General features: G+C 40.0%; 2 protein-coding genes across 3 annotated transcripts in view; one reads left to right on the top strand and one right to left on the bottom strand.

Annotated features, from left to right (window-relative positions):
* Positions 1–13,859, bottom strand: part of LOC139133082 (thymidylate synthase-like) — a 396,310-nt gene that overhangs the window by 254,396 nt on the left and 128,055 nt on the right. The window lies entirely within an intron of this gene.
* On the top strand, positions 9,453–10,292 carry LOC139143518 (uncharacterized). The gene has a single exon (XM_070713921.1). It carries the CDS (start codon positions 9,453–9,455, stop codon positions 10,290–10,292), a length of 840 nt encoding a protein of 279 aa, XP_070570022.1.

Below are 13,859 nucleotides of genomic sequence, written 5' to 3'. Positions count from 1 at the left end.
GCGTATTTTAAATTTCAGTTTAAAAGAGGGAGAGGGAGAGGGGCTCACGATTTCGCTACATGTATTGATATGGTTCAAGAAATTGACTGCGGTTTTAAAACAGTGAGCCCATTGCCAGTCCGAGAAAATCCTGCTATTGTACCTCGTAATATCAGGAAAGGTAGTAAGATAGAATTCTTAGCATTTAAACCGCGCTTAAGTAAGAGTGCTCTTTCTTTCACTGTTGAGAGGTTATTTTGTGCTGCGCCTAATAAACCAGAATTCAAGATGCGGAAGAACTAGTCGACTTAGAAAGATTAGGTGAGATATATAAACAAATAAATGCTAACAAAAATATTATAGTGGATTTTGATGACCTATCATAGAATAATTATTTTTTCATTTTAAAAATTTTTAGGATAGTATATATCATAAAGATGACCAGTCAATTACATACAGCATTCAAGGGAGCAGTTTTACAAAAAAAATTTCCTGAAGTCAAGCGAGTCAAGGATATCGGGGAGCTGGTGGATATTGAAGGTATGGTCAAAGAAAGCCATTCGGAACGAAAGATGTACTCTGTTTATACCGAAATGGAAGTCAAATTATCGGATCCGAAAACTGGTAATACACAAAATCGTACATTGCCTGTTAAATTAAAAGATACATACACAAAAGATGTAAGAGGGGCGGATGTGGGGCAACAATTAATAGATCGCTACGATCGTATGCTTGATACAATTGAAAATGTTGAGGGTTCTGGTCTCGTTCTCGAGGAGATACTTAATTTTGAAGTAATTCTAGTAGAAGTTTTACTCGGGGCTGGCGCAGTCCAACTTCCCGGATGGTTAAAAAATAAGCATTGTGTTAGCGATCTTATTCTACCGGTGGGGGCTGAGAACTGTTTTCAATACGCCATCGTAGCAAGTTTAAAGTTGACCGACCCCGAGTTTCGTGAAAAGAAATGTGGTCAGGTAAGGAGAAAATGGAATACGTACGCCCCATTTATGGCTGACTACTGTTGGGAAGGTATTCCCTTTCCTACACCCACCGATATGACTGTATTCAGACGCTTCGAGCAGCAAAATCCGAGCGTCAAACTTCAAGTATTTCAGATCTACGAGAATGATCCCGATCCGTCCGGCATAAATGTGTTATATAGTAGCTGTAGCGGAGCCCCTGACGGAACGGAAGGCGGAGCCCGTTCCGAAGGTGATAGGAATCAATAGCAAATATCTTACTGATAGTTGGCGAAGCCCGAAGGTGCCACTTCATACCAATTACTGCGTTAAATCGCCTTCGTAATTCTCGTACTAATCGAAAGAATGAGCGCAGAAGGAAGTGTATTTGCCTGGTTTGTAAAAGAGGTTTTAAGTCAACAGAAGAATTAGAAATACATCAGGTGTACTGTGGAACAGACGACGCCCAGCCAGTTTTTCCTAAGGAAGTGTGTCAATTCGAAGGACATCGGAAGAAGGTCCCCGCCCCCTACGTCGTCTATGCAGATACTGAGGCAATTATTGAGAGGGGACCGGTCGACATATTCCAATTTGTCTTTCGTATGTTATGGTGGAACGGGGTGGGGAGGATCGCGGGGACCTTCGGAACGAGGCCCGGGCCGACCCACTGTTTATGGTAAAAGAACATTCACAGGTCTCTCCTGTGTTACAGAATTTCTAAAGGATATGAAAGAACGGGCCGAGTATTATTCGAAATCGTATTATTGGAAAATAATACCGATGAGGGATCCTTCTAATTACCGGCGCGACGGATGTGATCCAGTCTGTATTGCATGTGGAGAGCCGGCAGGATACCGAGTAGTGAAGGAGGAGGCGACCTTCTATTGCGAAGGATGCCGGCCGTCGAGAACCATTCCTATCTACTTTCACAACCTCAAGGGATACGATGGTTCTTTTATTTTGAAAAAGTTACATGAAATAGATGATGGTCCCGGACAAGAGCCAATTTAATAGCTAAGACGAGCAATGGTGGAATTATGGGTCTCTCGAAAACATTTATTTTTAGTGGCTCAATTGTTGTTGCCGGAGGGAAGAGGGAGATAAAGAGACGTTTCTTTTCTATAAAGTTTATGGACAGTGCTCAGCTGATGATGGGGTCATTGGCGAAGTTGGCAAAAACTGTGCCGGACCACGGATGGACGACGGTACCACTTACGTACCCGGACATTCAAAGGGCGAAAGGTTTCTTCCCCTACGAATATTTAGACTCGGTTGACAGACTGGGAGAGGGTGAGCTCCCGGAGAGGGGGGAATTTTATAGCGAATTGACGGAAGAGGGGATTTCGGAGTCTGATTACGAACATGCTTTGCGAGTATGGGACGAAGTTGGATGTAAGACGATTCGTGATTATATGGAATTCTATTGTGAGACGGATGTTCTCCTTCTTGCTAATATATTCGAAATTTTCGCGACACATGTTTAGAAGCATATAAGTTAGATCCGGCCCATTACATGTCAGCGCCTGGCTTGACATGGGATGCTATGTTACTTTACACGGGTAATAAGTTTAAACTCATTCAAGATGCTGAGCAGATGAATTTCGTACAGAGGGGGATTCGAGGCGGTATCAGCCAGTGTAATATTCATTATTTACAGACAAATCATCCTGCTTACGGGAATTACGATCCAGAGAAGCCAGTGACCGAAATAAAATATCTCGATGCAAACAATCTCTACGGCTGGGCAATGAGTCAGGCAATGCCTACGGGCGGACTTCATTGGATGACGATGGAAGAGTGGGAGGAATGGTATGCCCGAGACGGTGGAGCCGGCGGAGCAGGGTTTGATTGGGGACCTGGTTCCACCTTTCCACCAAGTTTTCTAGAAGTAGACTTAGAATATCCCCCCGAATTACATGAAGAACACAGCGATTTGCCATTAGCACCGCATCACTATGAATTTCCGAGGCAGGGCGGTCGACTGATTACAAGTGTGATGGATAGAGAGAGATACGTCTTACACTACAAGTTGCTGGAATTCTATCTTCGATGGGAATGAGATTGAAAAAGATTTATCGGGTGCTTGCTTTCGATGAAGCTCCATGTCTCGCGAAATATATCGACTTTAACACTAAAATGAGGGCAAACGGGAAGACAGATTTTGAAAAGAATTTCTATAAGCTGATGAATAATGCAATGTTCGGTAAGACAATAGAAGATGTTCGAAAGTACAGAGACTTTAAATTTGTTTCGGACTGGAACCGTTCCGATAGGCACGGATAGTGGACGTAAAAAGATTCAGAAGTATAATCCAAAGATGAAACATATAACTTTCATAACTTCCGAAGAGGATGGCGATTCCTGCGACAGTGCCCTACTGGAACTGAAAACAGATGAGCATAGATATGTAAAACCAGTTTTCATCGGCGCCGCAGTACTGGAACTTTCTAAGCTGCTTATGTATGAGACGCATTACAATTACTTTCGGGCCCAGTTCCCTGGAATACGATTAGCCTACATGGATACTGACAGTTTTGTTTACAGTGTACCAATACCCTCCCCGGATCCGGACGTAACTTTCAATGATATAGTTCGGGAAGATGTGGAAAAGAATGGTGAGAAGTCTATATATGATACTAGTGGGATGAGTGGACCCATGGTGGCCCCCAACTTTCCGAAGATTAATAAAAAAGTGATAGGTAAATTTAAAGATGAGTTGAATGGTGAACCTATTCTTGATTTTGTCGGCATACGCTCGAAAGTGTATGCTTTTCGAACTCCAACTTCGGAGACGAAAAAAATAAAGGGGTGAAAGATGTTTGTGTTAGAAAACATTTGAACTTTGAAGATTATAAAGATCTGTTTGAAACTGGGAAGAAGCCGGAGCCGGCACAGTTTGTACAGTTTGTACGGAAAAAGGCTGGAGAAATCCGTAGTGAAAAGCGCAGTAAAATCATGATGGCGCCAAATGATATCAAACGTGTGCAGCTATACAATCCAGACACAGGCGAATGGCTGGCAGAAACATGGCCGATAGGACGGACGACGGGTCATGGTTAATATTGTAAAGACATTAATCTACTATTTTCAATAGAGACTAGGGCATCACTGATAACATAAATGTGGGCAAATATATTATCATTGTGAGCGTCATCGCCACCCCACGAGGCATCTTTCTTCAGGATCTCAAGTTGAATTCCGTCCTTTGTGTTCATTACTTTAAACCATTTCCATGAAACTCAATATCTTTAAAACTACGCAGATCGATAAACAGACAGAATTTATTCTTCAAATAATCGGCCTCATCTATATCAATTTCACACCAATCTTTATCTTCAGCAAAATACCGTCGCACCTCTCGCCAAAATTGTCTTGGTATCATCTTCTGAGCGTACACTTTATTTGCAATACCTTCGATTGATACAGACACAGATTCAATGGAGGGTTAAAGAAAAGTTCACTGTTCAGTTCTGCTGATTCTGATTTTTAGTGAAGAGTATAGCGATACCTCTAATGCTACGTCGTGGTACATTTATATTTTCATTGATAACCGTGTCCGATTCTTTGAATGGGATTGTTCTAAAATAATGTATATGCTCGTAGAGAAAACTTTTCCCATTGTTGTAATAACCAGCAGTTGACCTCGCGAGATCGAGGTCAGAAATTGTCTCGTATTCCATTTGAATGTTTTTTAATTTATAATTGGTTGTAACAACCTGATTACTGACAAGTAATTGGGGGCGGGTGCCAACGTAATTTCCCATTCGATATGACTCCCTAACGCTTTTGGATATGCAACTCCATGACCTGTTATTAGGGGTGAGTGAGACGAATAGCATATTTTGTTTTATATGTGTCGAAAAGAACTTATCGCTCACGACGTTTTGATCTCCATCGGTCGAACCGCTTCTTAATTTTCTTAGATTTTCGTTCTGAATTCCGTACAGTGTCATGTTCGTTCTCTCCTTTTTATGTTTGAAGAGATCGCGATAACATTCAATAAGGTTATATTTATTCAAATCGAAAAGTGTCTGACCCTCAAATGTGAGTTTCATACGCTCCACCAAATTTTTTGCAACATTTTGTACTACTCGGTTATATTCATCTCCCATTACTTCGAGATCAAAAACCAGGTCGAAAGTATCTGGAACTAAGAGTACTCCGCTTTCTAACTTCGGACATCGTATGATAAGTGTCTGGCCTGGATCTGCCTCACTTGGATTATGAGCAATCACGTGATGAGTTCTTTCTGACTTCGTTCCATTCGGTATTCGGTTGGTGAAAGTCGGTGATAATGTTCTATCGTACCCCATTTTTCGTGTAATGTATATAGTAGAAGAAAAAAAAGAAAATAAATCACATCTTACGTTTCACTTCGTGTATATAATGACTTAGAAGAAAAAATCACATCTTTACGTAAATATTTCCGTCTGCCTGAAAGATAAATCGATTGCCTGTGTCGCGAATCAATCGAAGAACCCAATATTCTTGGAGATGATGAGCCTCTTGGTCATCCTCAGTATCCTGGAATACAGCTATGAATTCTAGTCGCTTAAAGAAGTTAGTCTTTTGACATTCTTTAATGAAAGCTAAAATGTTATGATAAAGATTATCATCTTTGAGTCGGACACCTGGATTTGCTCGAAGGATATGGCGATTTACCCGCCGGAGTTTGCACCATTCCAATTCGACGGAGAAACCAAACAGGTCTTTATTTTTAGAAAGAAACTTTGCAATATTCTTTTCACCAAACATGTCGATGCCGTAGGGGTGTCATATATTAGTACATAATTTTATTTATAATGACTAATGTTAAACCAGTTAAAAATATCCATAGCTGTTCTCCGACAAATCCGACAACCGATCCTGCTGTTTTTAATAGAAAACTGACGAGGGAGCCGATTAAACCTGGTATTGCAGCAGCACTTTTTGCGGCCAATGTTTTTAACCATTCGCCAAATTGCTTTACAATTTCTTTCGCTTTTGTATATACTTTGGGCGGACCTGAACCTCCTGCGTTTGCTCCAGTTCCTGCTCCTGCTCCTCCTCCTCCTCCTCTAGTCACAGCCAGAGCAATTGTTGATATTGTCATTCCAAGGGCAGTCAGTATTGCAGCGATTGTTATACCATTTCGTTTAAATAACTCTGTCAGCTTCAGCCTGAGTGACAATTCTGGATCGGAAATTACATCACGAAGAGACCTAGTCGTAGCCAGTCTTTCACGTGCCCCACTGATCATATCATGTTGTACTTCAATTCGATTATTAATTTTAGCTAGTCTTGTTCTGAGTTCAGGTGTAAGTTCTGTCTGTTCTGACATAATTTTATCTCTTTCACTGTAAGCTCATTAAGACGCATATTTGCCATCTTTAATTCATCAACAAAAGCTCTATATTCAGGTTTAGATTGTTCCATTGTTCGATTTTATTTTCAAAAGCTTGTATTTTATCTGCATTACCAGAAGCATCTTGCCGTAACTCTGTCAGTTCATCTTTGTATACACCCATGTCTTCTGGCGTCATCTTCTCAGCCGGTATTTTATCATCTATCACATCTTTAGAATGCGATGTATGACTCACATTTTCGGGCTCTGCGCTAGAGTGATATTCGACTCCACTCCAATTGTATACTTTATTTACGAATTCAGAACCTCCTGCCTTCTTTTTTAATGTGGTTTCTCTAAAAATCTACTTCCTTTATCTGTTGTAACTCTGATTTTTTTATAATACAGATCACCACCTTTAATCTCAGCATTTAAAATCAATTCGGTTCGTGCATACGGATTAGTATCCTATATTTGTTTAAGAGTCCTTCAGCCATATTTTTTGTAAGTTCTCTTCTCTGTTTAATTAAAATATCCGACTGTGGGCTATCCACTGAAGGATCTGGGTTTGCAAAAGTATCATCGGTAAAAGATGTTTCAGCAGTAACATCGTCATCATTAAAATATGATTCATCGAAATCCTGGAGTGGTATATCTTCTCCTCCTTCTGCCATATTGTATTTCTATATTACTACAATTATTTTTATCCCCCTTACATATACAGTAAAAATGCACATCTCAGTTGTTGAAAGCGTTGAACAATTGGCTGATTATATAGAAAGAACAAGTGCTGCATATCGACGAAGTTATAAATTAATGGGTCGAATTGATATGGCTCTTAATATTACTAAGGGAATTCTTGTAAGCTCTGCTGTAATAGCAGCAATTCCAACAGTTCCGGTACTGTTAGCCTTAACTCCTATACCAGGTGTTGTTATTGATGTGATACAAGGGAAAACTGGTGTAGCAAAGAGACGAGAGAAATATAAACATTATTATGTTCAATATAAACAGCTGCTTACACAAATACAAGAAAAAGGCGCAACAACAGAGGCTCCGGGGTCAGAACTTATTCAGGACATATTTCATCAGGCGCTAGAAATACAAAAACAAGAAGGATTTAGTCCGCCGCTGGAGCGATATCTACGATATTATGGATTGAATGGATATGAAATTTAGTTCGCACCGATAGGAACTTCGTGTTCAACATCAGCTAGACTCCGCAACCGGCCGGCCGGACTGACAACGGGGCTCCTTTATATAGGCTAGTTTGATGGTGATGACTCACACGGATTTCCCGTACATGTATAAACATGCTCAGCAGGGAATTTCCCCGCTTAGTTCAGGACAATGCACTGCTGCGCGTGCGTGAGTTCATATATAGGTCAGGGTCACACTTTAGTTACATGGATGGTTAATTTTTCCTTCGCTCCATGTAGATAAATGAATAAAATGGGGTGTAAATTCTTATTAATCCCAGTTGCCCACCTTTTCTTTACTACTGATCCATTTAAGGTGTATTGTTTAGATATGTTTTCGATTATTACATTCTGTATTTAGTACTCATCTTACAAGTATCGTATCCCTACGTGTCTTCGGACCATAGTGAAAATAACTTGACTTTTCTGTGTTGTCCCAGCACAACGAATTTTCAACGATATCTTTTTGGGCAGTATTTTTTTCTGGTATTTCGTGCTTATAAATCAGATTACATCAGCATACTATCATTTAAATATTTTACTGAACTATTTAGACATCATCGCTTTTATCAAGGAATGAATGACAGAGCACAAACCATTCATGCCATGTCAATAGCTATCGGTGACTGTGTGTACACATTGCCACCCAATCACGCACTGCATGCTGGGAAATATGTCTTTCTAATAGTATTTTATCTCAGTAGATATGCCCTCAATAAACTTCAGTCCATTGAGGTCATGACCTGCTTATAGAGGACCACAAATTACTACGATTGTAAATATGAATACATACTGGGACATTCTCAATTCTATGCATCAAATAACAATTTTTAGCAATGGGTTCCTGGTTTGTTATGTTTTTATCTTCCATTGTTCGGGCTTTTCGTAAGATAATTTTGTGTTCCCGGGAAAATTCAGCTTTGCCCGCCACGTAAGGTGCATACATAGCAACAGTGTCGACAGTTTACTCAATATAACCTGTGGTCCGACCAGAAAAATCGGGAACTATTTTTGTCTCTGTTACGTTCACGTGTTCGCGATATATTCATAATTTAAAAGTACAATCGGTTTTGGTTCATCTTCCTTTCTCGAAGTGTATTTATGACAAAATTTTACTCATCTTGTAAATACAATTGTGGCCATATTTCTGTCTAGCGGTAGATGGTTCATGGCTTCTCCAAACTACAACAGTAGAGTGAGAACGGCTCCCTATTTTTTTTTCGGACGGCTCAAAAGTTTGACGGTTGGTAGGAAATGTTTAACATAACTGTGAGTTTTTCAACGACGTACGTTCTACGTCACAGTATTCACAGTGGTGGCGAAGGTAGAATGCAGCTCGGGGACAGATATTCGGACTCTCAAACTTGTACAATACTGTTTTGGTCTACCACTTGTGGCGGTTTATTTTGAAGCTCATTGAGTAAGTAAAATCTATACCGCCTTATTTTTTGTGACAATAAAAAAATTGTATTTCCCAATAGAGTTAACGCGGAAGGCGGCCATTTTAAATTTCAACTGTCGATAAGTTGGTAAATTTGCTTCTTTAGTACAAATTTCGCACGGTGATCCCCAATTTTAACTGTTTGTTTCGATAGTGGAAGGTTTAAAGTTTCCTCATGACAAGTTTAAACAAAAGTTTCAGTCTCTCAGTTTTGGCGCGTAGTACCTTAAGGTACACAAGTTGACAAAGTGCGCTGATTTATCGCATTTCTGTGACAAAAAAGACCCGGCGGGTTCCGTATGTAACGTGCAGGATATCAGTGGCGGATGTGACCGTAGATGACCCTATTATAAAAAAAACCCGCCATCATAGAGAGCTTTTGACGGCAATATATTTCATACATGTCAGTAGAAGTGTGGTGCCATAAAACACTATTTATGATATAGTGACGGAAACGTGCTTGTACCTTCACTATGTTTAGTCAGCAGGTCTGACGTTAACCGTTCCGGATATCTTACCAGCAGACGATTTCTTCACAGTTGGGTTTCTCTATGGGATTCATCGACATGAGGCTTTTAGAATTAGCGAGGAGCTCACCAAAGACTTCCCGGAGAATTCTGACTCTATGGATATGCTGGCTCTTCCTTGCAATAGTGCAATACTTGCATTTCGGTGTGATATTGAAAACGTGGGCTCCAAAACCACCTGTTGATCCCGAAAGCTGTTATTGTTCATGCTGGGACACCGTCTTCAAGGGAAAGTACGAACATCCCTACGGCAAATACAAACATTGTTATTTCAATGCCACGCCGGAGGCGCTCATCATGTGGGCGTGGACTGTCTTCGCAATTCTCATCACGTATGAAGTTTGCCGCCATGTTGTCAGGGTACTGATGTCGGGGCAGTTTCGATTCTCCATGTTGATTTTATTTCTGAGCACAGTACACTCACATTACTACTCGTGGTGGGCGTTTTGGGGATATCTCAACGACGGCTTTTACTTCCAGTGGAACCATCAACTCATGTTCACTCTGACCGAAGGAATCTCGACGGTTGTCGTCCTGTATCTGCTGGACAGTGACGTCACCATCAAGTCAAAACACCTGTTGACCATAATATCCATAGCGATATTGCACCTCCTAGTCGGTGGCATAGACCAGTTTGTACTCAACGTTATATTTCTCAGAGGAAAACCATATCAAATTATCCGGGACATTGCACTCGTGTCAGTAGACTTTCTCTTTCTCATCATTTTAACGATAACTTTCCGTTCCTACTTGGCCGATAACTGCTTGACACTGTCTGCATACACATCCAAAAATGCAAAGGACCTGACTTTTGCCGCCATCTTCGTTTCCTCGTCGTTTTTCATTTCGAGCTACGTGCTGTAGCTGCTGAAAGCGCCTCGTTTGGACAGCCCCTCTATATGGTTGAAATTCCAACCACGCTCCCTTAGAAAGTTTGTTCCCTGACGACATAAATATTCTCCTTTGTGTAAAAGAAATCGCGGGCTTTTAAGCGATAAGGTCTATATCTGCAATGAGCTTGACGGCACACACAAAGCGAGTGTGACATTTTATGACTATACCAGGTCATATCATACCATAGGGTCAATGGCTAGACTGACCGACGTGATTACCTATATTGACCCCTTACTGTTGTATTGTACTACGAGAAAATCACGGATAACTACGTCTTACAGATCTGAGATATCCTTACTCTGAAGGTTCAGACAAATACACTCTCAGTACTCTGGATGGAGAGACTGTTGAAAGAAGGAAATGTGCTGTAATTTTTTTTGGCTTTCTAGTTATGATGAATTTCGTAGAGTATGAATGAGGTTTAATATTTCTTCACGACTGGTATCAAGCTCAAAACGCTGCCATTTTCCTGTGTACAAGATATCGCCCAAGTAACGGAAATGGAGCACCTAACTGATCCACATACCAAGACCGTTGCCATACTCAAATCTCGTAAGAAAGCAGCGAGTAACTTTGATCTGCGTTCTACCGCGAAAAGTCACTGCGCCCGCTGTATAAGTTATACTGTCACCTGTTCCAATTTTGCCAAAGTTACCATGGAAAGAGAAAAATCTAACCAATCACAGATTTTAAGCCGGTGGACACTTTTTAAAAACAGCGCCCTCACATGGGCATTTTGAATACCAAGGAACGCCCCTTTGACCATATATGGGCATATGTAGATTACACGTGACTGTATACCTTTAACCCTGAACTAACATTGTGAATGAAACTACTGATCTTGGTATGATATCGTATGGCGCCTGTAGAATGAGTTGGCGTGCATGATTGTATTCTAAATATCTAATAAAAATATATTTTTTGAAAGCAGATGTATTTTGAGTCAAACACAATGGGTGGAGGGACTGGGAGACGTGTAACGACTTCACATAGCATGAATTTTAAAATTACTAGTATTGGCAAAGTGGTATAAATTCCACCTTTGAAATTATCTTCAAAATCATTGACACGCAAGCGTGGTGAATTGTACTTTGCTCCGGGTATTGAAGTAAGACTCTCAGGAGCAGTCGATCACAAACGACCGTCCCCTTGAACGAAATTTGGACGTGCGATAAAACCCGATGGCGACATTATAATTGGAACATCCCAAAACACGACAAGTTGCCCTCTTGTGTAGCGTCAAGTTCAAACTGCTGACAGGGTTTCGAACAACAGATATTTTCAACTTGAACTTGAATACAATCCAAACGATGTTTGTGGGTATCACATGTATGCACAGGTTTTCACACCGTAAAAGTGGCAAATCGTTAATTGTAAAATTGCGTCGTGCGGGAGCCTAATCACAACTCAGCTAGCCCCACATTTCCCCCAAACGCAATAAGTTCTTTCTTTTATATCGGGCTCGTGTTTTAATAGTCCACTCTGCAGATAGCGGTTTCATCAAATTGAGCGAGCCTGTCAAAATGCTCACACAACAAAATATCAAATTAAACAACAACAAATCTCGTTTAAAATGTATTTTATGATATTAATCTCATATTGGAAAGGATTCTTTACTTTGGATCAAAATTTCAAATTTCCTACCATCAAAACTACTAATATTGCATGTAGTCTGTCTTGACATAGAGGAATCAAAAGGTTCACCGCTAGCGCTAGCCGCTCCTGTTACAAAGTAATATATTTACTCACGCCTGTCCCATACATCCGGGCAGCAACACAGAGAAACAAGTGGGTAAAAGGTGACGTCAGAAGACAGTTGGATGAGGGAATGAGAGTGATGGGCTGAGATATGAAGATAGAGAGACTGGAAGCTGAAACTTAAACGGAAGAAGGGATTATGTTAAAGAACGTCCACCCAACCATCTCCTGACAGCAGAACATTACAAGACTCCACCCGTTCACACCACTTCGCTGTCATTTGCTCTCTTGTGTAGCTATATTGTGTGTAGATTTTCTCGTGCGAAGGTCATTTCACTTAAGTTTAGTTATTATTTGTAAGTGATCAATTTAGGTTTCCATTTATATTAAATCTTTTTCATATCATTTTCGAATCGTTAATTTTCCGGTGCTCGTGTACCAGATTTGCTAGGTTTTTAGTCAAAACTCGCAAAAATATAATGTAAAAACAGACTGGGCGGTCTCTACCCCTCATCCCCCACCCTCCGTTCTAAAATGCCTGTAACATAAAACACGGTATTACTGATTTTGATACCAGCGATACTGAATGTTTGAGCAGTACTTTCTGAAATTTTTGAGCAGTACAGTTTATTCATCGCTATATTGCTTTGATATATCTAATGTGCACGTTAAACGAGGTGACTTTTGTCGGGGAACTTAATTCCAATAAGATAACGATAACTCAAGGCTGATTACTCTAGAATAATCTTTAACTCGGGGAAATGGAAAGTTCAAATGGGAAATTTGAATTTGGAATTTCGATTTGGGAAAGTTCAATTTTCGCAGAGCAATGTCGCTTGGCAAAATACAAGAGCACATCGGATCATGTTAACCTCTGAATAAAAACAATTTTGTAAACGCGAAAAAAATTAAGCATCGATGATTTTTAATACCTCTCATGGTTTAATGGTGATTAGATAGCCTCCAAGGAAAGAAACACAAATTATTGAAGTTTATGTCGCCACACTGTTATTTATTCGTTAAGAGGTACTTGAGATATAATATTTGATATTTTGATTTTGTTACATCAAACACCAACATTTTCTTTTGATCCTTCCTAAGGTATGTCGAAATAAAAAACACATTAAACTTGCTAATACAACCGACTTATAAGATATTTAATATAGCCTTGTCAAAACTCTTTTGACGTCATATTTCAAAATTTTGTGACGTCATACCCTCAGATTATTACTGTTAATACATCAATTATCCAGCATTGTGGTATCAAGTATTTTCAACATCTACAAATTCACTGGCATCACCAAAACTATCAAATAATAGCAATAATGTATCCTCTCCCTGCCCATTACGGACTCAAGCAAACTTTGCTCTCCATAATGTACTCGGCTTCGCCTCGTACTTTATGTCATGCAAAGATTGCTGTCGTCCATTATTGGCCGGGAGGCTGTACATTATTGCTTAACATTATACATGCTTACACTTTTCTTGTTGACAAATCTAGTTTTGACTTAAAGGGGCAGTTCTCAATCCCTGGGTTTCGGATTAATTCTTGTTGACATTGAGTTCTTACATGGTGTTAGCCCTCTGTTTTCCATTGAACATTTTATCAAGGTGGTCGATTTGCTTGTAGATAAAACTGATAATGGCCTGCCCCTTTAAATTACATCGTTACGACGAACAAACACAGAAGAATGCAGCGACAAGCTGAACTCTGAACTTTTCAACATAATCGCTTAAGCGGAACAAGAAAAATTATAATATGCGCATTTACAAGGAACAAAAATACTTGAAAATACGTAAAAAGTAATGACAATATAACTTTCGTGGTAGACTGGTGCA

This window comes from Ptychodera flava, chromosome 1 (genome assembly GCF_041260155.1).
Source record: "Ptychodera flava strain L36383 chromosome 1, AS_Pfla_20210202, whole genome shotgun sequence".
NCBI lineage: Eukaryota > Metazoa > Hemichordata > Enteropneusta > Ptychoderidae > Ptychodera > Ptychodera flava.
This window is presented reverse-complemented; position numbering and strand designations above follow the sequence as displayed.

Coding starts and splice junctions, on each gene's coding strand:
- LOC139143518 (XM_070713921.1), top strand. CDS start 9,453: ATGGGATTCATCGACATGAGGCTTTTAGAATTAGCGAGGAGCTCACCA.